This window comes from Chenopodium quinoa, unplaced genomic scaffold (genome assembly GCF_001683475.1).
Source record: "Chenopodium quinoa cultivar QQ74 unplaced genomic scaffold, ASM168347v1, whole genome shotgun sequence".
In the NCBI taxonomy this organism is placed as follows: Eukaryota; Viridiplantae; Streptophyta; class Magnoliopsida; order Caryophyllales; family Amaranthaceae; genus Chenopodium; species Chenopodium quinoa.
The window spans coordinates 1129353-1152567 of record NW_018742914.1 but is presented as its reverse complement, the minus strand read 5'-3'; the positions used below and the strand labels follow the sequence as shown (position 1 = coordinate 1152567).

Genomic DNA, 23215 nt, shown 5'->3' with positions numbered 1-23215 from the left:
CAAACCTAAGTACTTGAAATTGGACAGGTTTTAACAAATATACCCAAACAAATACTTCCTCCGTTCTATTAATATTGCAACAAGGAGAAAATTACGAATCCTGAAACACCTTTTATATGCTAAATATCTATAATTGTGTAAGAGTAAAAATTATTAAAAGTTGATATTGTGAAAGTATTTTATGAGACGAATCCAACAAGATCTCACTTGACTATATTTTGCTTAACGTATAACTCATATTATATAGTCAAACAAGAGTGATGAATAGTGCAAAAAGTCCATTGTTGCAATATTAATAGAACGGAGGAAGTATATACCTAAACAAATATATACCCAGAAAATCAAATTAAATGACAACCAGTATAATATTCACAACACATCCACAAATCAAACTATTGAAATTTTAAGATTCAAGTATCAAATACTCTATATACTCACAATTAAAATACTCCATGTACCCATAATTCAAATATCCCGTATATTCACAATTCCAAAAGCTCAAATTAACAAAATCCTAGATCAATCGAAATCAATGAAACAAATCAACAAAACCCTAGATCAATCGCAATAAAACTCAACACATCGATACATATCCGGAGAAATGAAAATAAACCGGCTAAGGCAGAAATTAGGAGTAATAGAGAGAGATATTACCATCGGCACATGTTGTATCCTAAGTTACCTTAAATCCATCCCTACCAAGAAGTAGGTACTTGACTTACTTGATTAGATGCAGGCTCAGCGTGGGGAAAAATGAAGACAATGTGATCAAACTTCCTCATTTTGAGATCAGATCAGTGAGAAACTTCATTTTGGTTGCTTCAACCCCATGTATAAGTATAACAGATGCTTCCTTTTGGTTGCTTCATATGCTACTTGTCTCAGTACAACTTGAGTTAATTTGTTTCTATTGAATGCCCATAGCATTGCGAGAAAAGCATTCTGAATGCTATCCTAAGATTTATACAAGTCTCCCATTACTTCTTTTGACCTAAATTCCTAAATACCTAGTAGGTAAGGGGTTGCAGGCAATTCGAAGGAAGTGAGTATATTTTATTCATTCTACTCATATTTACTCATTATACTCATATTTATGCCCTTGGCTTCTACTTAACTGATCGCCAAATTATCAACCCCCACCCCCTCTCCAAATGTATACACATTTATACTCCATACTATCAACAAACTATGCTTTGAAAATGTCAAACGAAAAATATTTTTCCAGTACAAATTATTATTACCCTACAATCATTAAACTCGGTATACAAATTAATACTCCGTACTATCAACAAACTACACTAAGAAAATGTCAGACGAAAACCATTTTTCCATTACAAATTATTAAACCCAACATCAATTTTATCTCTAATATTCAACAATAAAAAATTGGAATTTTTCAATGTGTACTTAAAATTTAACACAATAAAAAATGCTTATACCCTAACACCAGATTAGCATAGTTCAATCGTAACATAAAGGGTTCTACAATACATTAGCAACCAAATTTCATTTTAAGGACAAAAGGCACATTTGCTTGAATTATGAAATAAAGATCATAATTTTCTTCTCTAGCAACAAAATCGCTCGTTATGATCTTTCATAACCTTATTAGAACCAATATTTCAAAAATCCAAACCCTGAATTTACTATACTGACAAATTAAATTAAATTAAATTAACAATAAACCCTAAATTGTGAAATTGATATTCGATATTACAAAAAGAAACATCAACTTACCTCGGAAGCTGCTTGCGACAACGTAGAACGTGGAGTTCACTTCAATAGAAAAGGATAGGTGCGTGGGGGAAACTGAGAGAGAAAGAGCACAAGATGCTTCAGTGAGTGTCCCAATTGTTATTTTTTGTAATTTTTATTCAGAAATATGACTTTCTGTATTTTTTAAAAGTGATTTTTACTTTCTTTCACAAAAAAACTACAGTAATAATAAAAGTGTTATTTTTTTACCTTGAAAATAACTCCCACAAAAGAAAAGGTTTTTCTCTCTAGAAAGTAGGGTTTCTCTAATGTAACAAGTTTTAAGGTGAATTGTATTTGTGTTGAAATTTTAGATTTCCTCGGAATTATTTGTAAGTGCCATTTGGCTATTTTTCATTAATGAAATCATTTTCTTCTTGAAAAAAATGTAATCTCCCGTATTTTTCTTAAATATTTTATAAATGAAATTTTATTTTATTTATAATATTTATTTGTTATTTTCCGGTTTCAAAATTTTCAAATTATTAATCTGGGTAAAAAATTATTTGAACAAATTATTTTATGCACCTGTATTCTACAATTTATGTCCAATCAAACAAGACAAACCCATTTGTTTACTTAATTGACCCATTATTTTTATGAGGCCCAATCTTCTTATTTACCCTACAATTGTCTCTTATAAATACCCCATGGATCCCCAAAAATTTCCCACACAAAAAGGTTAGTCTTGTTTTCTTTCTCCTTTGTTTTATTAATTTGTGTAATTATAATTATTGATTTATGGGTTTTGATTTTATTGTTTGAAATTAATTTAATTAGTATCAAGTTGTATTTTGATGATTAAACTTTATAATTTCAGATTTTATAAATGTAATAATTTTCAGATTTTGTAAATTTTATAACTTAGGGTTTTTAATTATTGAAAATCATGATTTTAGGGTTTTTATGAACAATTGATTTAGGGCTTTTATAGTAATGATATTTTGATATTTTGGTGATTATAACTAATGATTAGTTTAACTTAATTCCATATTATTTTGAACATGTAAATTCGTGTTTTAATTTTCAGATTTCCGTTCGTTAATATTAATCCCGTTTTAATCCCGATTAGGTTCTGAACTAATCCGATTTTGACAAAAAGTAGTGTTTTCCATGTGGAAACAACTTTTTAAGAAAGACTCACTACATTTGGTATTAAGCACCACCCTCTCGTGGCCAAATTCAGGCTCTAAATATGATTTTCGGGTAGTTTTTTATTTTAACGAAGTTTTTTTATAATTAAAATATTATCCTTGAGTTTGATTGATAAAATTAATTATGTTTAAAGTTAATTAAGCATAAATATATGTTTTTATTGAAGTTTTAAGTGCAGGAAATAGTTTCTAAGTACTACTTTTGATGTTTTATAAAGAGGGTTTAATCACCCATTAAAAAGGGAGATTATTAGGGGTTTTAAAAATAATTTTAAGATTTTTATTAAACTTTAAACTTGCTGTAATTTCATGTATAAGAGTGTATTTTAAGGTTTTTATGAAGAAAATTTAAAGAATTATATATAAGCCTTTAATTTTAACTAAAGGAAAGGTTTTAAAGTGTTGTTTAATTTGGATTTTAAAGGTTTTAAGTAAGTTAGTATTGCTGTAAATTTAATTATTGATTGAGATTTTGTTGTTTGGTTTAGGAGAAGACTTTATAGAAGGTGTTTTTAGTTGGAAAAGTAGTTTACCAATTTGTTTATTATTCAAGGTACGTACAAGTTACGAAACCTTGCTTTAAGGTGCATGTTTAAGGACGGGTCGAGAACTTAGTATCATGTATAGGGATGACTGGGTTAAATTATTTGGTTATATATTGTGAATTTCGTATGACGTGCACTACTTTATATTGCAAGTATCATTTGTGCTCTAATTATGCAAGGTGCGCTTAGAGGCAAAGGTATGTGATTGGTGTAATGATTAATTTATTACTCATTCATGATTATGCAAACAGGATGAGTAAAGGAAGAATTCAAGTCTTATAAGACGAGGCTAAGGTTTTGGGGTGCCTTATGCACTCAAGGTGTTTATACACCGAGGTAATTAAAGGAATAAATAATAAATGTTGTTTGTCACTAATAAATTAAGAATTGAAATTGGAAACTTGCCTTACTTGATTGAATTGTTATTGGAATGTTTGTAGTGTTATGCATATGAGTCATCACCAAGTCTAAACATGTAAATCACGTAAAGTGCAAGATGGATGAGCAATAAAACTCTAGATTGGTGCACATCTGGAGTAATGACAATCAGGGGTTAGGGTATACAGGGTATTAGCCGTGCACTTTTCTCGAGGTCGTCTGATCTACGATTCTCCTATTTCAAATATTTTTTAAAAACTAGGAGTTAGGTGAGATCTCATATTAAGTACGGTCACGGAGTCGCGCCCATGGTCGTTGGATGTTTATTGATGTTTCCGAAAGGATGCATGGGGTTTTTTCTTTTATTGATGTTCCAAATGGAGCATGGGTTGGACAACCTTGTCTATTACTTAATCCAATGAAATAAGTAAATAATTTAGCTACTATCAACTAGTGAAGACTTAATAAAATTGATAGTTGAGTCATGTGTTGAGTCTATAATTTAATGATGCATGATGTTTGGTTATTAGTAGCATGTTAGGGATTTCTGAATTTATTTCGCAGCTTGTATGTACTCAGCTTTGCTGATTGCATGCTTTTGTGTGTGTCTTTCTTTGGTCATGGCCTTTGCCTTTCAATGACCCTGTGACGATCCAATTTTTACACTTGTAATATGGGGAGCAGATTAACCACAGGCTCTTACACATTCAGCATTCGCATCAAGGTTGTGGGTTTTTGAGTGGAGTGTTGGTTACTTTTCACTACTTATTTTGCTACTTACTTTTGAATTCATTAAACTCAATTTCATTTTATACTATTTTAATTAATTTGGGTTTTGAATAAGGGTCTTAATGGTTACAGCTTGTATTTTATTTGTTGGTTTTGAAACTTATTTATAACTGATTTAGTTTCTCCACTGCTAATTTCTGATAAAGCCTTAACGTTTGAACACGTGGCGGTAGCACGCCAGTAATTCTCTTGGATTTTGTTCAGGTTATTCACAGGTTTAAAGAGATAATTATTGGAGTGTTACAAAAAAAGGTAGGGTTTCTCTGCCAATTTGGTCGATCAAGAATTTCTTTGCTTGGCTATGGCTGATGAAATTGCTGCTTGTTAGGCAAATTTACGTCTGGATGAGGAGGATGGTGGGGCAGTGGATTTAGGTGTTGTGATATTTTCACCTCGTGCTTATTGGGAGATTGGTCACTAACCATCCATATAATGTAGAGGCGTTTAAATCGACCATGATCAAAGTTTGGGGATTAATTAATAAACTGGTAATTAGGGCTCTTGGCCCAAACCTTTATGCATTCCAATTTTTCCATTGGCGGGATAAAGAAAGAGTGCTACAAGGAAGGCCTTCGTGATTCATTAACAAGTTAATCATTTTAAAGGAGGTGGAGGGGGGCAAGCAACCTGAGAATGTCTCTCTCTATCACTCTCCGTTTTGGGTTCATATTATGCATTTGCCGTTTAACTGTCGATCAGATGAGGATGTAAAGGAGTTGGTTGTGAAATTAGTGACTTGATGGAAATCGAGGATGATATGCTAGGCTTAGATAGACTTTGAAGGGTCAAAGTTATGATAAATGTGATGAAACCTTTACGCAGATTTCATAGGATAATTGATAAATCTAGTAAAACTGTTTATGTAGAATTTGCTTACGAAAGGCTTCCGTATTTTTGCTTTGCCTGTGGTATTATAGGACATTTAGAGAGAAATTGCTTCTTGGTTTCCAAGGAGAGTAAGAAGCAGAAACTTGGTTGGGGCAGGTGGATGCGAGCTTCACCCAGAAAAGGTCGACAAAAGGAAGTGGAAGAACTAGAATCTTTAATAGTTTGACGCAAGACCCTTTTGTCACAAAGGAGAATGAGGAATCATTTACATAGATGGAGGATGAAGATAAAGTGTTATGTTTACAGGGGGAAAGGGAGAAAGAGGTTTTGCAAGGGCTTGAGAAGGTTGCGGTAGACCTAACTGATGATTTAGGGATTAAGGGAATGAATTCAGGAGGTGAAAATGGGGATAAGTTGTTAGAAATTAATGTTTGTTGTGTTACTAAGAAAACAGGGGGAAGTCTGATGGTGACCTCGAGTGGGATGCCTGAGAAGGAGAGCGTGGAGAAAGGAAATGGTGGTGGGGGTGGAGAGGAGGGAAAAAACAAAAGAGGGGTATAGGAAAGACTTGGAAGAAAGTGAGAAGGGAGAGTGATAATTTTGATACTTGAAAGTGGGGTGGGGGAGGGAGTACTTGGGAAGAGAATTTGGGTGGGTGAACTGCAGGATAAAGGAGATCTGGTGAGTAAAAAAACAGGTGGTTTCGGGTGACTTTTCTGGATGGCGAGAGGCGGAGGTTGTCGATGAGCAACCGCTCGCCGAGCTCAGTGAGTGCCTTGAGTTTAAATAGTAGAGGGTTGGGCAACACCTCTGCGGTTAATAACCTTTGGAATTTAATACCAAGGGAGGCCCGTCTCTTATTTTCCTTATGATGATGAAGTTGAATAGTGGGGAGATGATGAAAGTTAAGACAAATTGACAGGAAATGAAGGGATAGCGGTTGATAGTTGTGGAAGATCGAGAGGTGTAGCTTTGTTGTGGTTGAAGGGGATAAAGGTAGAGCTGCGATCAATGTCCATACATCATATAGATGTGACGATGAGAAGAGGTTTAGGGGATGTTGATTGGAGATTGACTAGTTTTTATGGGTGGCCTGAAATGCATAATAGACACTTATCTTGGGAGCTTCTTGCAGAGATAGCTAGAGATGGTGGAGATAGGTGGGTGGGCATAGGGGATTTTAGTGAAATCTTATTTGATTTTGAGAAGAAAGGGGGAGGGACCGAGCTCTTTAAAAGATGGAAAATTTTAAGAATGTTGTTGATGCGTGGAGCTTCATTAATGTACCTTTTATGGGGTACTAATTCACTTATGATAACGGGAAAAGTGGTGAGGTTAACGTGCAATTCAAGCTGGATAGAGCTTTGGCTCTTACTCCTTGGTTTTTCCAAAAGCTGAATTGGTGCACCTTAAACGTGAATGGTCGGACCACGCACCTGTAGACACCCATTTGTGTCTCCCCAAAACCAAACCCAGTGATAAGTACCTTTCACGTCGAATCATAATCGAATGAAGTGAAAGTGTGGAAAGTTTAGTGTTGCGGATAGTTTTAATTTCTTTTCTCTGTTTTTGAAAACTTATTTTAAGAAAACAGCCAATCCAATTTGGTTGGTCCATGATATGGGTCCAATAGTAGTTTAGTTGAATAAGGCTTGAAAAGTGCTTTCCAACGATATATTATAAGCCCAATTCCGATGAATATTGAGGAAGTTATGGCATAATTACTAAACTGGGCCTGGTTTGAGCCTTATATGCGGCCCAATGATCTAGAAGAGGGCCTAATATGGATTTATCATTCCTAATGCAATTAGGAAAGGTTTTAGTCTTCTAGATTCATCTAGAAGGTGCTTTTCATTCCTAATTCAATTAGCATTGATAAATTGACTTTTGTTGACTTTTTAGAGTTTTAATCAGAATAAAAGAATGTTTTTGAGGAAAATACGATTTTATCCTCCTGTACGGCAATTTCTATCTGATTTTAGAAAACGTGTCAATAATTAAGTTAGCGCCAAACGCCAGCATTAGTGCCTGACGCTAAGCTTGGCGCCTAACTCTAGCGTTAGCGCCTGGCGCTAATGTCAGCGTCTGGCGCTAGCCTCGTTTTACGCGTCAGAAGTCTGTTTCGATTTTCTATCTTTTTGGCTAATTTTCTCTATAAATAGTCTCCTAAAAACTTCGTTTTCATTCATCAATTTTCACCAATTCTCTCTATTTTCACCAACTCTCATCAAGAAATTCTTGATCTTTCTCTCTCTCTCTCTTTTCTAAACTAGCTTTTCTCAAAATAGAAAATTCCGCATTCGCAAGACCTAGATACACCTAGTCATATTCGAAGTTGCCTTTGCCCTAGACATGAAAGGTTTTAATTTCTGAGGGTTTGGTCCCAAATCTCTATTTCAATTATTTAATGTAATTGTTTTAATTATTATTTTCCTTGAATTTACTAACGTGTGTATTTTGTTATTAGAAAGAGGTACGAGGCATCCAAGTAAGTACTTTAATGGTTTAATTGATATTATGATATAGAAATCATGCTTAGATTGTTATTTTGATTCCTAGTATCATGTTAGGATGTTTTCCTTAATTTGATGTTTAGGGTGATAACAATAAATTTCTAGTATCATGTCTAGGGTAACTTTAATACCAAGTATGATTAAAAGTATGATGCCTTTTATGTTCTTCCTAATATTTATGATTGTTAGTATCATGTTAGGGTTAAAGTTTTGATCTTTATTGTTTAGTATCATGCCTAGGATCTTGCTATTAATATTATGCTTTAACATGATTATTATAATTATGATTATGATTATAATTATAATTTATTGTTATTATGTTGTTTGATATTTATTGTTATTGCTTTATCACACCTTTTTTTGCATGTTTAAAGGGAATTTGTACTTGTAATCACGCTTAATAAGATAATTAATAATCTTGTTTAGGGTTAATTATGATTATAATTCAAGTGGTCGTCAATAATAGATTTATTTGTGTCATCAATATTCAACCAACATAGATAAACAGGTTTGGGGTTAACCTATTGATTGCATGTTAGTCAGAAAGCGCACATGAATACGATCAGAATAAAGTAGAGGCCTATTATTAGGGCAGGTTCAATCTCTTTTAGGTTGGATTTGTACCTTCATCTCCGAACTACCAGTCATGGTTCTAGAACTATTGGAGTTGACGATCTCTTGGATCGTTAAGGGGTGTAACCTTCACCCTGTGAACGGTTTACAAGTTCCTAAAACTTGTTGGCGACTCTTTTGCTCTATCTTCTTTCCCTTTGAACGCCACCGTACTTTAGTGTATAATCACAGTGGGGTTCAAGCTAGGGATAATGCTTGAAATATTTCCTACAGCACCCATTAAACTTGTGTTAAGTGATGATAATGATGGCAAAAAAATAATGAGAAGTTGTTTCGGTTCGAACAAGTTTGGAATGACCATGAGAGCTGTGAGGAGGTTTTGCGGCATGCTTGGCAGAGAAGTGGTGGGTCTGTAGATGGAAGAATCGAACACTATGCTATGAGCTTGAAGTCTTAGAGTGAGATTGAGTTTGGTAGGATTTTTAAGGAGATAAGAAAAAAGAGAAAGAAGTTGGAGATGTTGAATAGAGGTAGCCATAATGTTGAAAGGGTGAATGAGAGGAGGAGAGTTGTTCGAGAAATTACTGACCTGCTGCACATTGAAGAAAAATATTGGAGACAAAGACCGAGGTCTCTTTGGTTGGCCGAGGGAGACCGAAATACTAATTTCTTTCACAGAAAGGCTTCCCAGAGACGATCAAAGAATGCTATAAAGAGCCTCATGACTAATGACGGGGTAATGCACTATGGTGATGATGAGATGGCCGAATTTGCAGTGGATTATTTTAAAAATTTATTTTCCTCTTCCGAGCCGACTGATTTTTATGAAGCTTTGGTGGGGGTGGAGCGCAAAGTCACTGATGCTATGAACGACCAGCTTTGTGCACCTTTCACAGTGGATGAGGTTAGTATAGCCTTGAAACAAATGCATCCCTTAACGGCCCCGAGCCCGGATGATATGTGTCCACTATTTTTTCAAGCATACTGACACATTGTAGGTACAAACGTGATTAATTTTGTTATGGATATTTTGAATGGTGGGATTATTTCGAAAGATATTAATAAAACGTTCCTTGTTTTACTCCCTAAGAAGAAAGAGCCGGATGAAATGACATAATATAGACCAATTATTTTGTGTAATGCGGTGTATAAGCTTATTACAAAAGTTCTTGCTAATCGGCTTAAGCTTTTTCTGCATAGTATTATTTCGATAAATCAGACTACCTTTGACCCGAAAGATTGATCACGGTAACATTTTCGTTGCTTTTGAAATGTTTCATTATATGAAGAGCTCTATGAGTGACAGTGGTTCTTTGGCGCTTAAGTTGGATATGAAAAAGGCATATGATAGAGTGGAATGGGGTTTTCTGAGAGTAGTTATGTTGAAGTTTGGCTTTGTAGAGTTCTGGGTTGATCGGGTGATGCATTGTGTCTCTTCGGTCTCTTTTGTTGTTCTTATAAATGGTGCACCTTCGGGGGAGTTTATCCCTACGCGGGGTTTACGACAAGGTGATCCATTATCCCCATATTTTTTTATCTTATGTGCAGAGGCTCTTTCCGGATTACTGAATAAAAAGGTTGAGCATGGTGATTTGAGGGGTATTAAAGTGGCATCGTCGGCTCCTCCAATTTCTCATTTAATATTTGTAGATAACAGTATTTTTTCGAGAGCAAATGAAGAGGAGGTGAGTACACTTATACGTGCTCTCCATAATTATGAAGCGACCTCGGGTCAGTTGGTGAATTTAGATAAAAACGACAGTGTCCTTTAGAAAGGGGGTTTCGAAGGAGAGAAGGGTGGTGTTGGCCAATTTGCTTAGTGTTAACAATGTTGATACTCATGATAAGTATCTTGGCCTTCCAACGGTAATTGTGAGATCGAAACGGGTGCTTACGAAAGGAATTAGAGAGACATTGTGGAAGAAATTATAGGGTTGGGAGGGGGGAATATTATCAAAGGCGGGTCGAGAAGTTTTGAATAAGGCAGTGGCCTAATCTACTTCGACCTATGCGATGATTGTGTTTAGATTCTCGTCTTCTTTTTGTGATGAGTTGCGTTCACTTGTGTCGAATTTTTGGTAGGGTCAAAAGTAAGGTGAGAGGAAGATGCATTGGATTTCTTGGCGTAAAATGTGTGAGCCGAAAGCTGCTGGAGGGTTAGGCTTTCGAGATTTTAAAGCCTTCAATGCTACTCTTCTTGGGATGCAGGCGTGGCATATTATGAGTTGTCCTAATGGATCTGATTGCACATATTTTGAAAGCGAGGTATTTTGAGCATGGGAGCTACCTTGATGCGGAGCTGAGAAACAACCCAAGCTACACATGTGGATTGTGGGGGTGTTAAATGGGTTGTGCTAAGAAGAATCATTTGGAGGGTCGGGGATGGCTTGAACATCAAGGTGTGGGGGTCTCCTTGGATCCCTGGGACTCAATCAAGGCAAGTCATCTCTCCTATGCCTGCTGGTTATGGAGATATGCGTGTATGTGACTTAATTCATCTACCCACTGCTACGTGGAACATCGCTCTAATTAAAGAGCTTTTCCTCACTTTTGAATGGGAGCGCATATTGAGCATTCCCATTAGCTTTCGTTTTCCAGAGGATTCATGGTGTTGGGATTTAAAGAAAAGTGGGAATTATTCTATAAAGTCTGCATATCACAAAATTTTTGGGGAGATGGATTCTGAAAGTGTAGCATCAACATCAAGGCCATCGAATTTCTGGAATAGAATCTGGTCTGCTAATACCTTTCCTAGAGTTAAATTATTTTTCTAGCGTGCAAGCAGAGGGGCCCTTCCTACATGTTTGGGTCTTAGAAAACGCTTACTCAATTGGTCTAGTATATGCAGTGTGTGTGGGATAGAGGAAGAATCAGAGCTGCATTGTCTATGGAGTTGTATAATTGCTAGATTGATTTGGGCAGAGTGTGAGCTATTTGATGATTGTAGGGGTTGTTATCGAGATTTTAGGGACATGGCTGCTTAATGTCTGGAGCGTCTTCTAAAATCTGATCATGGTTTGTTCATGACAGCCTTTTAGGTGGTGTGAACTGCTCAAAAGAAGTGGATTTTTTAGGTTAAGGTGTGTGACCCTCTCAAATCTACTGTTTATGTTAGGAAGCTAATGGGGGAGCTGAAAAAGGAGGATGCTGCTTTTGTACTTAAGGGAAGTGAGGGAAGTAAACGCTAGAAGCCACCTCCTAGGGGACATTATAAACTGAACATTGATGTTATGCTGAAGGAAGGGCAGGGAGCAATGGCTGGGGCTATAGTGCATGATGATGTAGGCTGTGTGAAACTGGCAGCAGCTTGGTGGGCCGAGGACTATTGGGAAGCAAGCATGGCAGAGGCTAAGGCAATGTTGTGGGGGCTTCAAGCAGTGGTAGAATTTGGCTTCCGAAATGTAATTGTGGAGAGTGATTGTCTTGGATTACTGAACGCAATTAAGTCACATGAGAAGGGGAGTTGTAGTTTCCACTTTATTCTCGATGATATTTATCATGTAAGCGGTTCTTTAGATAGTGTGTCTTGGGGTTTTATTCGTAGGGAAGGGAATAGAGTAGCACATGAGCTTGCTCATTGCTTGCCTAGTGTGCCGAGTAGGAGTATTTGGGTCGATGATTTTCCTTCTTGTATTGCTTTGGTCTTGTGCCATGATCTTTCATTGAATGAAAACTAGCTGATTCATCAATTTCAACAAAAAAAATAAAAATTCAAGCAGTTCAATTTACAGCATGAATATAATTATTCCACATGCAATATATTTTACACTAATTGATGATGATCCGTTATTTCTGAAAAAAAATATCCAAAATATAAAAACCCAAAAAAATTGAATCAATAATAATGACGAAGAACCCTAAATATTGAAATTCAAGTGTATAAAGAAAAAAAAGATAAACAAATTTGATGAAAAAAATCAAAAACAAACCAAATTCATCAACCAAAAAATTAATAGATTGACACAGTTTAAGACACTAAAGATGGACAAAGGTTGATAAATTCAAAGGAAATTGAAAGAAACAGAGAAAGGAAAAGCCTCCATGCCTAAATTCCTTACTCCTTGAATCTAGGGAATAGTTAGGGTTTGATGAAAAATGATGGAGATAGAGGAAGGAGATACGAGCGTTATTCTTGATAGGCTTTAATTTTTAAAAACAAAACCTATAAAACTGCTTTTAGGAGTTTTAGGTTTATTGTTTCATTTTATCTTAAATAGTTGTAAAGTTGTTTTTTTAAAGCTATTTTACCAAACACTATTTTGCTTTATTTTGGAGGAAAAAAAACCAAAAACAACGATGCCAAAAACCCCCTTAATTATTTGTTTTTGTTTAGATTTTTTTTTTTTGGGTGTGTGTGCTTGCGCGCTAGGGTTTATAAAAAAAGGTAATCATCTTTTGCCCTATTAACAATTCGTTGGTAAAAGAGTTGTTTAGGATCGCAAAGGTTGTCAAATCTTCATATGCGTTCAAGTGAATCAGATGAAAATCATCCTTACAGCTACAATAAATCGTTAGATCGTATTTCCAAAAAGGCTGTGTATTCCAACAATGTGTGAGAATGAAGTACAACAATGCAAGATCTATTCAACCATCGCAATTTTGACAAAAGAAACCCTAATTTGATTCAATTTTATGTATTTATTTATTCAGATTTCAATTGTAGATGTCGTGCGACCTTTGATTAATGAATTGTTTTGTTTCCAAAAAAAAAAATTAAAACAGTTTTTTTTTTTTTTTTTAATTTTGAAAAACAATCAGCAATTAACTACCCACTAAAATAATCAATTATTCATGCTAAATGGTAAGAAAAATACTATTACTGTAGGGAAAAAAAATGAAACACAAACAAGATGGTATTTTATTAAGGTTAATGAGTGACCAAATTACATTCCACAAAATTACTTTGGACACAGATACAGAACTTTGAAGGACAGAGCACAAACATCAAGAACCTTTTACATTGCCTACAAAACTCAAATCATACAAACTGCAGCTATAGAGATCCTTGATACTGTCCTTCCAATAATTAAAAAAATAAGTCTTCAAAAATACTATATAGATAATCATACATTACTACCTGACAGAGACAGATGTAAGTCTCATCGAATCAGTCTCGACTCAAGCCAGTACAATGATTAACTTCTGCAACATCGAAGACTTTAGAGTGGTGTTAAATCTCCCAAAAAGAAGGCCAAAACAGCTAATACTTGGAGAATTCTTAAGGCTTAGCCTAAACACAAGCCACCGTGATAAAATCTCCATCCACTAACTGAAGAAACCTGGAACATTTATGGCTTATTTGCAAGGTTTTGTTCTGCAGTTTTTAGCATTTACCTTCAACTTTGCTTTCTTTGTTGCAACTTCTTGGAAAACATTAGGTCCCCCAAAAGTATTCTTTACCAACTTTACCTTTTTTCTTTTACCACGGTCATATTCCTCATCCCTGAAAAAAAATATCAGGCGAAAGGTTAAGCCAAAATGAAATGCAAATACCACTGACAAGTGAACATTCGAAGCTGCACATTAGGCAATTATGTCCATCACACTGGCTCCTCAGCCATAAGGGCACTCACAGAGATAAGAGTTTCAATCCAGAATATCATAAGGATCATTCATAAGAGTTAAAAGCAAATAGACCAGGAAGTCTTAGCTTACAAGTCTGTCTTATGTGTAATACATGATTATTTATAAAAATGAAAGATCTAGCACCAAAATAAAGATGGACTCACCACTCATCCAGTACATGACCAATAATTAAAGTGTTTTGGCCATTTGATTTTACTCTTTCCAAAGGAGGCTCCACACCTTCCCAGCATCCAACTGAAACCAAAATCCATGAACAATACCATTAACATCATAATACAAGTTTCAGAGCAATATGTGACTCCTAAACAAGGAACAACATAGTCTGCGCACCAGCAATTGTGAGATGAGTGCAAGGGGGAAAAGAAAATAAACAATCTTTGACACTAGAGTGAAAGGTGGCTAACCTGCAACTCGCAAAATGGACACAAAATGATTTTGACCATACAAATTCACAGTAGCAAGAAAACCTAGGCTAAGGATTGAGTAAAATCCTAGGCCGCAGAAATTACTCACCATGAGACTCCTCCAGTCCAGTGCTGGCACTAGGTACATTAACAGGTTGATGACTTTGTTCTTTGGAACACGAATCATTAACATCCTTGCAATGTGCCCCTGAATTTTTTACTTCTCTAACACATGGACTGTCACCTTTCTTGTGGCAACCTTTAGAATTACCCACAGAACCAGAGTCAGAAGTTGAAGGACCCATGTCTACAGAGGCAAAATCCTCAGTAGGCAAGAGATCTTGCGGAACAATTTTAATGTTTTTCTTCATCCTTTTGAATCTTCTGCTCTTTCTCACGGCCAAAGAAGCCCTATACATCACCTTGGTACTAAAATGCATCCCTCCAATACTTGACTTCAATATATCCTTCATTGAACTTTGGCGAGGTGCACTTTCAGGAGATTTCACAGAAGGACCATTCATTCTTGGCCTCTTAATTCTTGGTTTGCTTAATACTGAATGGATGTCAGACGTGGGCTCTGAAGCTTCATTCTTTAAAACAACCAGTTATAGAAAACGTCAATATTGCTACCTTGAGAATGACATTTTGTGTGTTGGGATGGGGGGAATTATTTGAACAATAAGAAGGTACCTTGGTCTTCCTAGTTCCATCTTCCGTGGTTAGTTGAATGGCAGAGTCTGATGGGACATTTGGCTTAACCTCGTTTACATTACTGGACTGAGTGTTCTGAACCTTCGTGCCTGCAGGAGTACCGATCTGATAGCACAAAAGGATTCATACACTTCAATGACAAAACAATTAAAAAAAATAAAATGCAAGATGTGAGTTAAAGATTAAATTTACCTCATGCGATTCCTTGTTGCATAAAACATTAACAGCATTAGAAGGGCAATTTAAAATTGATGGCTTTTCAATTGATGCTAATTCCTTCTCCTTGTTATCACAGCAGTCAACAGAAGTTGTAGCTTTGGCACTTTTTTTCGAATCACCACTACTAGATTTGGTTGCTGGGTTCACCATTCCATCCAAATCCATGTTAGCAATTGATGAATTTTCTTTATTTGTAACAGAGGACACTGTTGACATTGTTAGGTTGTTTTTGTGATTCAACTCTTTCACCTCTGCAACGGCAATAGATGAGACACATTTGGATGAATTCTGTTGAGCCGGAACCTTAGAAGCGTTGTGCCCTACAGAATGATTCACAATCAGACCAGATGAGCTAGTTTCCTTAGAGTTCTTGTCAGTATAACCATTTTGATAGCTCTTGACAACAGGGATTGAGCATGAACTTGTTGCATTTCGCATAGTTGTGATCAAATTTTCTGTGCGGACATCCATGGCCTTCTTAGAGCCAAATAAGTTTTCTTTGTGAACAACATCTAGGGCTTTCTTAGGAGCAGGGTTTTTCCTATCACGAACATAGAATAACATATATGCTTTCTGCTCCATAACAGTCTTTTCACTTACTTGGTAAACCTGAATTTTGTAACCATAAAAAAATTGAGAAGTGATCCAGGATACAACAAATTATCACACATTTAGCAAGTATTGCATTACTGATTTAATCAATGGAAAGAAAAAATATAGCACATATGAAAACCTAAGATGAATTCTATATCCAAGTAAAACAGCATAATGCAGTCCTCATAGAGCTGATTCTGCATCCAAGTTAAGACCTTGGTGCAAGGTGCAGTTACAAGTTACCAAAGTCCACATATGATATATGACCCTTAACAAAAACAAATGTAGCTATGTTTTACTTCAGACCTACTAACACATCCAAATGAAATAACTTCGACAACCTGGGAAGAGTATGCGGATTTACTGGAGCATATAAGCACAATAGTTTAAGAATGAATATGACCCACCCTGTTGTCATCAAGTGAGTACCATAATCCACTTGACGTGCGCACAAAGCTATAATAGTGACCAGAATGTGTGCTCCACCCAGCGTGAACTAGAACACCATAGAGTGTATAGGTCAAATCGCCCTCCTGAAAAGATAATACAAATAAACATCATTATCCAATGCTAAAATACAATAGTCAAATTATCACAAATTTAGTTTTTTTTTTCCTGGATTCAACAATAGCAGATACTACTCAACAAAAAGTCAAAGCCACTAACAGACTAGACATAGATAGAGAACAAAAGAAAAATCACAACAAAATCCAAGGTTACACATAGCAAAGGAACAGCACACCAATAAACAAAGCTGCTTCACCAACAAAAATTACAATAAGATGCAAGTTTACACATAGTAAAGAGAAAGCACAAAGAACCAAAAAAAAAAATCCAGCTTTACTTTAGATGAAATAAATTCCCCTTTTTCAATTAAGAGATGTTGCATACTTGCATGAAAAGGGAAGCAATTCCTAAGAAGTACCGCATTATTATTTTATTAACTTCTGCTTGAACGCCTTGATCCCATAAGTGGTGTCAGCTAAATGAAGCAATATGAAGACTTCCCAGGAGGTCACCCATCCTAGTACTACTCTAAATCATTGTGGGCCTTGTGGCTCATGTCAAGCAATGTGACAAAGTTTTACACTAGTTGTCACCGGCCTACGTAACCCTCATTATTACTTTATTAGAGAGAAAAAATATTTCTAATACTTAGAATTTATATATTAAAAAAAATAATGAATTCCCAAAACTGAATTACTACATACTCCAAACCCTATCTACAAATCAGCCAACTGACCACATCATTTAACCTGGACTAAAAACTCTAGAAGATTAAGAATTATATTCAAAGCCGCAGCCAATTACAACTAATAAATCTGTTTTATTTTTCTCAAGCACAATAAAGCACTAGCTTAAGGTCAACAGATTTAAGATATCAAAGAACATACATAGTTTCCACTGACGAAGGGTTTGAGATTCAATGACGAGCCAAAATGGACTTTCTTGTCAATCTTTTGCCCAGCAAAATGACGAAATCGCTTAAGATGGACAGTGAGAACATATGGAGCTTTATAAACTGTCAGCTGCTTGAGCGCCCTGACTTTCTGCTTACACTTTTCACATTTGTACTGTCTCTCTCCGCCATCCAATTGCTCAGCAGCAGTGAAGTGTAAGAGGGCCTTGTGAACAGAATCTGCCTTGATTATTTCAAGGCTCAAATCCAGGAATGGATCGAATGTATTCGAACAATGGGAACACTGTAAGCATTTAACCTGTATATACAAGTTAGCATTAGATTTAATTATACATAGGAATGGTTCGCAACCCACAGTAGACACCACACTATGGCCAGTAACTTTTCCTGACCTAACAAACATATTACGAATCTACCATCTCATGCCTCTTTTACCTGGCTACGTAAGCGACCCCCAAATATCTTGTGAACCAGACTCTTATCATAAGCACCAGGTGATTCAGCAGGCACGCCTGAAGGTAAGCAGCATTTGTGCATTGACTCTAGCAAATTTATCATGTACTCATGTGCATCCTCTTGTCTTGCATTTCGAAAACTTCGAGATATGCCTTATTGTGAGGTCAAGGAATAATCATAAATGAAGTATTGAGAAATGACAAGAGTTCAAAGGGGGGTGGAGGGGAAGACTTAGAGCAATAATACAGTAAATCAGCATGCAACGCAGTTGATGTATACTAAAAAAGTAATCCTTCCATGTAAAAAACCGACAAAACAAATTTCTATTAACCTAAATGGCTTTCAGTCTCAGAATATCCTGTTAAACACCTGATATTAACGTAAAATACACCTCACCCCCTCACCCCCCCCCCCCTCAAAAAAAAATTAAAAAAAAAAAAAAAGAAAAGAAAAACATGGTAGAAAAATTACATAAAAAAATTACTGTGCAAGAAGGAGATGTAGAAAGTGGCAGCAGAGAATACAACAACGTTAGAAGTGAAAACAAATCCACAATAAGTATAAACTACACTCAATCAGCTGCAAAACTTTAAAAGGATACACCTCAAGTTTGAAACAAGATCCTTCGGTGCTACTATTCTCCCAGTAGATTGTAGAGCACGGTTAACATGCTTTTGCATGGCACACAGCGCACAAAAACCAGCAACATGACCTTCACCAACAATATATTAGAATTAATAAGATAAACAGAATTTTACTATTATAAAACTGCAAAACAAGATGGTAATGTACTATACAAACAGAATCAAAGAAGCTTTTAAAATATTGTCGTAACCAGTACATTTATAGATTTGTTATTAACTTGAATAAAATACATATGTTAGCTTCCTGTCAAACATAGAACAGTAATCTAGCTAAGACCGGAGCACCTGGTCCATAGAAGCTATTCATTATGATTTCTGCAATAAGTTGCATTTCACCCTTTTTCTTTGAATTCTATTGTTTTTAATAAGATTTTGGTCTCTGTTAGTTAATCTTGCAATTCTAGTTGTGAATTGTTGATCTATTCTTGAGTATATTATGGCTTTGATGAAAATAGTTGCTGTACATAGGCATTTGTTTGAGTTAATTAACATTCTAGCTTCAATTGTGTTAAGCTTTAGATGATGTTACATGTTGAATTGAGTGATATGTCACTGCAACCATTGTTTGTTGAATTTCCACATTGATTTATTGAATTTATAATCTGAAATTTTGAGAAGAGTTGCTCAGATTTGTACGAGTAATGGTCTTATTTTTATTCTGAAATCTTTTTTTAAACACTTGTTTTAACCAACACAATTGCTAAATATCAATCTTCCTAGTGATGTCATAAGGTTTGAAGCATACTTTGTAATTGTACTTTGTATCAATTGAATGTCACATAAACTAGCTGTAACATGTACGCAAATATTTTTTCCTTTTGAGCTGGGCATTGGGCAATACCTTTTGTAGATTTAATTACTTTTTTCTCTGACGTGTCAGTGCTTCCTTGCTTTCAATATTCCGCATTACTCTCCAATTTCTTTTTATAGGGACATGTCCTTTTGCTTACTCACTATATTCTTTCTAAGAAGCATAGTTTATCTAGTTGCCCCTTCAGAATTTTGGATTAACTTTTTTGGTGTATTAGTGTATAGGGACTAGGAAGTATAGTATATACTTATTTCTACTCTGTACCCTTTGAATAATTTCAAAGATAAATTGTTAATAATTTTCAAAGGTAGAAAATGTGGAGAAATTAAATCATGGTCATTTATGTTATATAAAGTGTAAGTCTATTTTGGTTTGGAGTTATTGAGATCTATTTCCCTCATCTCATTACAATGAGTCTTATATAACTTTGTGAGAGGGTCTTGGACTGATCGGCTTATAATAGTATGTAAATTTTAAGTTTATTAGTCCTGTTGAATTCAATAGAATTAGTTGGTTATTCAGTTACAAGAGTCAATATATATTAGTAAACTGAGTCTTACTTGGTTCTCCGGTGGATCCATGATAAAGTTCGCTAGTTTGGTGTTGGTCATGCTACTTACAACTAAAACCATGATAGCTTAGCTTCTACTTAATCAGAGTTTTTATTGGTTTAAGGGGTTGGCCTATCTACATCTAATTTACGGGATTCTAAATGGGTCAATCTTGTTGTTGATAAATTTTTAGATCTTTATTAGATATGTGCTGAATAATTCTAGAAGTAAAATTACATATGTTCTTGTCTAATTTATCACTTTTTTTATTTAACTTGGATTTTCGTGTCAACACATCGACGGGTATGAAATATTTACCTTTCACTTTCATTTCATCCAGACTCAAAGATCTTGATTAACAAATTCGTAGAAAAAAACTAAAATATCCAAGGAAAGCAAGCAGAAAGAAAGCCAGCTGATATGTACTAAACAATGAGCTGGAGATAAGAATTTTAATCTGAACTAGGAAATTAGTATGCCTAAAACATGTGCATTTGTAATGTGGATTGACATGGAGAACTAATTTAGAATGAATCAGGAATGTGTTTCCTTAATGTTGTTTCATTAATGTGATTAGACTAAAATTCGAAATAAACTAATAAGTTCAACTATGAAATTCATGGTCTGCAATGAGTGCAATCTCAGTGAGCATTTGTCATCGTTTACTTTGGTTCATTTTATCTATTTTCCATTTAAGTCCTTTTACATGATTGCCTAAATTATTTAATTTGAATTAGAATTACGTAGCTAATATGATTCTAGGATCATATAACACTTGATTGCTTTTGTCTAACATCACACAGCAACATCAACCAATCAATTAAGCTAGAACTTTTGTCAATTAATGACTAAAAATAATGATTGAAAACAACGCAATTTGTCAATTAAGCTAGAACTTTTGTCTAACATCACACGGCAACGTCAACTGAGAAGCCTTGTTAAAAATTCAAACAAATAATTTGGGGCATCACTTCACAAGATGGAAAATGTTGAAACATAGAATTTCGGTTCCTATACACAATTCAGGCAAAATTGACCATAATTCATTCTAAAATCAACAACTAAACTAGTACAATATGCAGTGCATTCTATATTAATCGATAACCTTACGAAACGAGGGGCCGTAAAGAGGAAGAGACAGGAAGAAACTCACAATTATTCTGATGCTTGCCGCTTTGCAAATACGCCACTAACGGCTCTGTGTAAGTGAGGCATTGTATAACAGAATTAAGAAAACATGTATTCCCCAGATTTTCCAAACCAGCTCCCTGCCATTTTCAATACCACAATTAATAAAAAAAAAATAAAAAAAAAAATCGACCAATTACCCGCAATTCTATAATCAAAATAATTAGCATTTCAGAAACATATAAATTAAACCATCATCACAAATTGACAAAATCACAGTATGAACTATATGAGAAACAAAACAGGTCCAATAATGATAAAACTCCCAGAAACACAAATTAAGAAATACCCAGAAATCATACAATTGCAAAAACACAAAACAAAGGAAAATCAAATAAGAATGACTTACAATCCGGTGAAAAGGGATTCGGAAAGCGAAATCAAGATCAAAAGAGGCATCAATAAAATCAGAAGATTCTGGGTTTTTCGAATTTGATTTAGAATTAGAAGACGAAAGGGGTTGAGATAGAGAATGAGATTTAGAAGAGGAGATAGAAGGGGAAGAAGGGTTTAAAGTTTCAAGCTTGAAATTGGAAGAATTGTGATTAGAGAAGGAAGAAGAGATGGGTTTTCTAGCTAAGTGGAATTCAATGCGACGTTGTTGTTGTTGATGTTGTTGCTGCTGTAAGGAAGGAGCAGCAGACTCCATTGTTGATAGAGAAGGAAGAAGAAGAAGGCGGCTGTGAATGGTGTGATTGGCGATGGAGAAGAGAGAGAGAGAGGGGAAGGTAGTAGGGTTTAAGCGCTGATTAGAGAGCTTTCCTTTTGTCAGTACAGGGGTAGTATAGTCTTTTCACTGGGTTCATTTGGTTTTATTAGAGGTCGTTTGGTTGGTATTGGGTAAAGGGAAAAAACGTTAAGAATGTTAATGATTTTGATTTCATTTTCAATTTTTAGATTAATTATAGGAAAAATAGAAACTAATAATTCCACCTTTATTTTTATTTTTTTTTGACAAGCAAACATGTGAGTATATTAATTAAACAAAGCCACCTTGTCGAAATCAACAAGGGGATAAACAGAAGCAGGGCAATCCTCCATCCAGAACCTTTCCTCACTAAGAGATAGAGAAAGATTAGCCATGGAGTGTGCCACTTTGTTACATAGTCTAGGACAAAAAGAAAAGCACACAAAATCAAAACTATAAGCAAAACTCAGAATGTCTGTTACAATTAGTTGAGTAGGAGAATTCTCATGCTTAGAACCATTGAGCAATTCAATCACTTGGAGGCAATCAGATGAGACCTCCAACTTCCTGAAACCTGCATCAAACACTGCTCTCATGCCGAAAAGGAGAGCTACAGCCTCGATTTCACTAATGATGCCAGTGCCATTGAGTGATTTACCCCATGTCATCATCACATCACCAATGTTGTCCCTGACCACCATACCCAAACCACCCCTTCTGTCTTTCGAAATCGAAGCGTCTGTGTTAAGTTTATACCTGCTAGATGTCGGGGGGATCCAGAGACCTGTAACCTCGCTGCTTCTCTCGATTGAGGTCGTGGGCTCCCTTAAGTTCGCAGCCACATATTCGTCAAAAAAATTCAGAGTTTTTGAGCAGGCAATTAATGGATCAACTCTCACCTGCTCAAATAACCATTTGTTCCTCATTTCCCATATCTTCCAGATGAACATAAGGAAAAGCTCCCAACTGTCTTTAAGTTTGCAGATTTTTACCACAAAGGTGCACCACTCGAAAAAATTGTACATACTCCACTGTGCAACATTAAGTCTAAGAGGAGAGATACGCCACATTATTTGAGTGTCAGGACAGGAGACTAACATGTGCATAACAGACTTTGTGTCTTCACCACATCGAGGGCATAATTTGTCAATCTGCATAACTCTCCTAGCTAGAACCTCCCTCGTAGGGAGACCCCTCTAAGATTTAACCTTTTGCAGGACATCTGCCTCCCATAATTTCTTCCAGATAAAACTCTCATTCTCATGATGTGAGGACCCAATACTACCTTTGCTCCTGCTCAATTCAATGTGGTAAGCACTCCTGACACTAATAATCCCATTTTTGGTGTGCTTCCAGACGAGGAGATCCTCTTGCTCGTACTCCGGAATACAAATGTTACTTATAG

The 23215-nt window shown here is 35.6% G+C and overlaps 2 protein-coding genes across 2 annotated transcripts; both read right to left on the bottom strand.

The window, feature by feature from the left end:
• Positions 1-13370: 13370 nt before the first annotated feature.
• LOC110727827 (ubiquitin carboxyl-terminal hydrolase 23-like) lies at positions 13371-22047 on the bottom strand. The gene is made up of 11 exons (XM_021907393.1): positions 21472-22047; positions 21088-21202; positions 18530-18640; positions 17908-18080; positions 17447-17770; positions 16460-16585; positions 15432-16067; positions 15219-15344; positions 14635-15118; positions 14265-14355; positions 13371-13978 (listed from the first exon to the last, which is right to left on the bottom strand). The coding sequence occupies exons 1-11, from the start codon at positions 21769-21771 to the stop codon at positions 13831-13833; spliced, it is 2634 nt and encodes an 877-aa protein (XP_021763085.1). The 5' UTR covers positions 21772-22047; the 3' UTR covers positions 13371-13830.
• Positions 22048-22097: 50 nt separating this feature from the next.
• Positions 22098-22967, bottom strand: LOC110728264. Its single transcript, XM_021907939.1, has one exon. The coding sequence runs from the start codon at positions 22965-22967 to the stop codon at positions 22098-22100; it is 870 nt and encodes a 289-aa protein (XP_021763631.1).
• Positions 22968-23215: the final 248 nt, after the last annotated feature.

What these genes read in the sequence shown, in the direction of transcription:
- LOC110727827 (XM_021907393.1), bottom strand. Translation starts at nt 21,771, where the DNA reads ATGGAGTCTGCTGCTCCTTCCTTACAGCAGCAACAACATCAACAACAA. An exon ending in GAATCCCTTTTCACCGGATT is followed by an intron (nt 21,203 to 21,471) that starts GTAAGTCATTCT and finishes TGAAAATGGCAG; the next exon opens with GGAGCTGGTTTGGAAAATCT. An exon ending in TCTTGTTTCAAACTTGAGGT is followed by an intron (nt 18,081 to 18,529) that starts GTATCCTTTTAA and finishes CCTCACAATAAG; the next exon opens with GCATATCTCGAAGTTTTCGA.
- LOC110728264 (XM_021907939.1), bottom strand. Translation starts at nt 22,967, where the DNA reads ATGCAGATTGACAAATTATGCCCTCGATGTGGTGAAGACACAAAGTCT.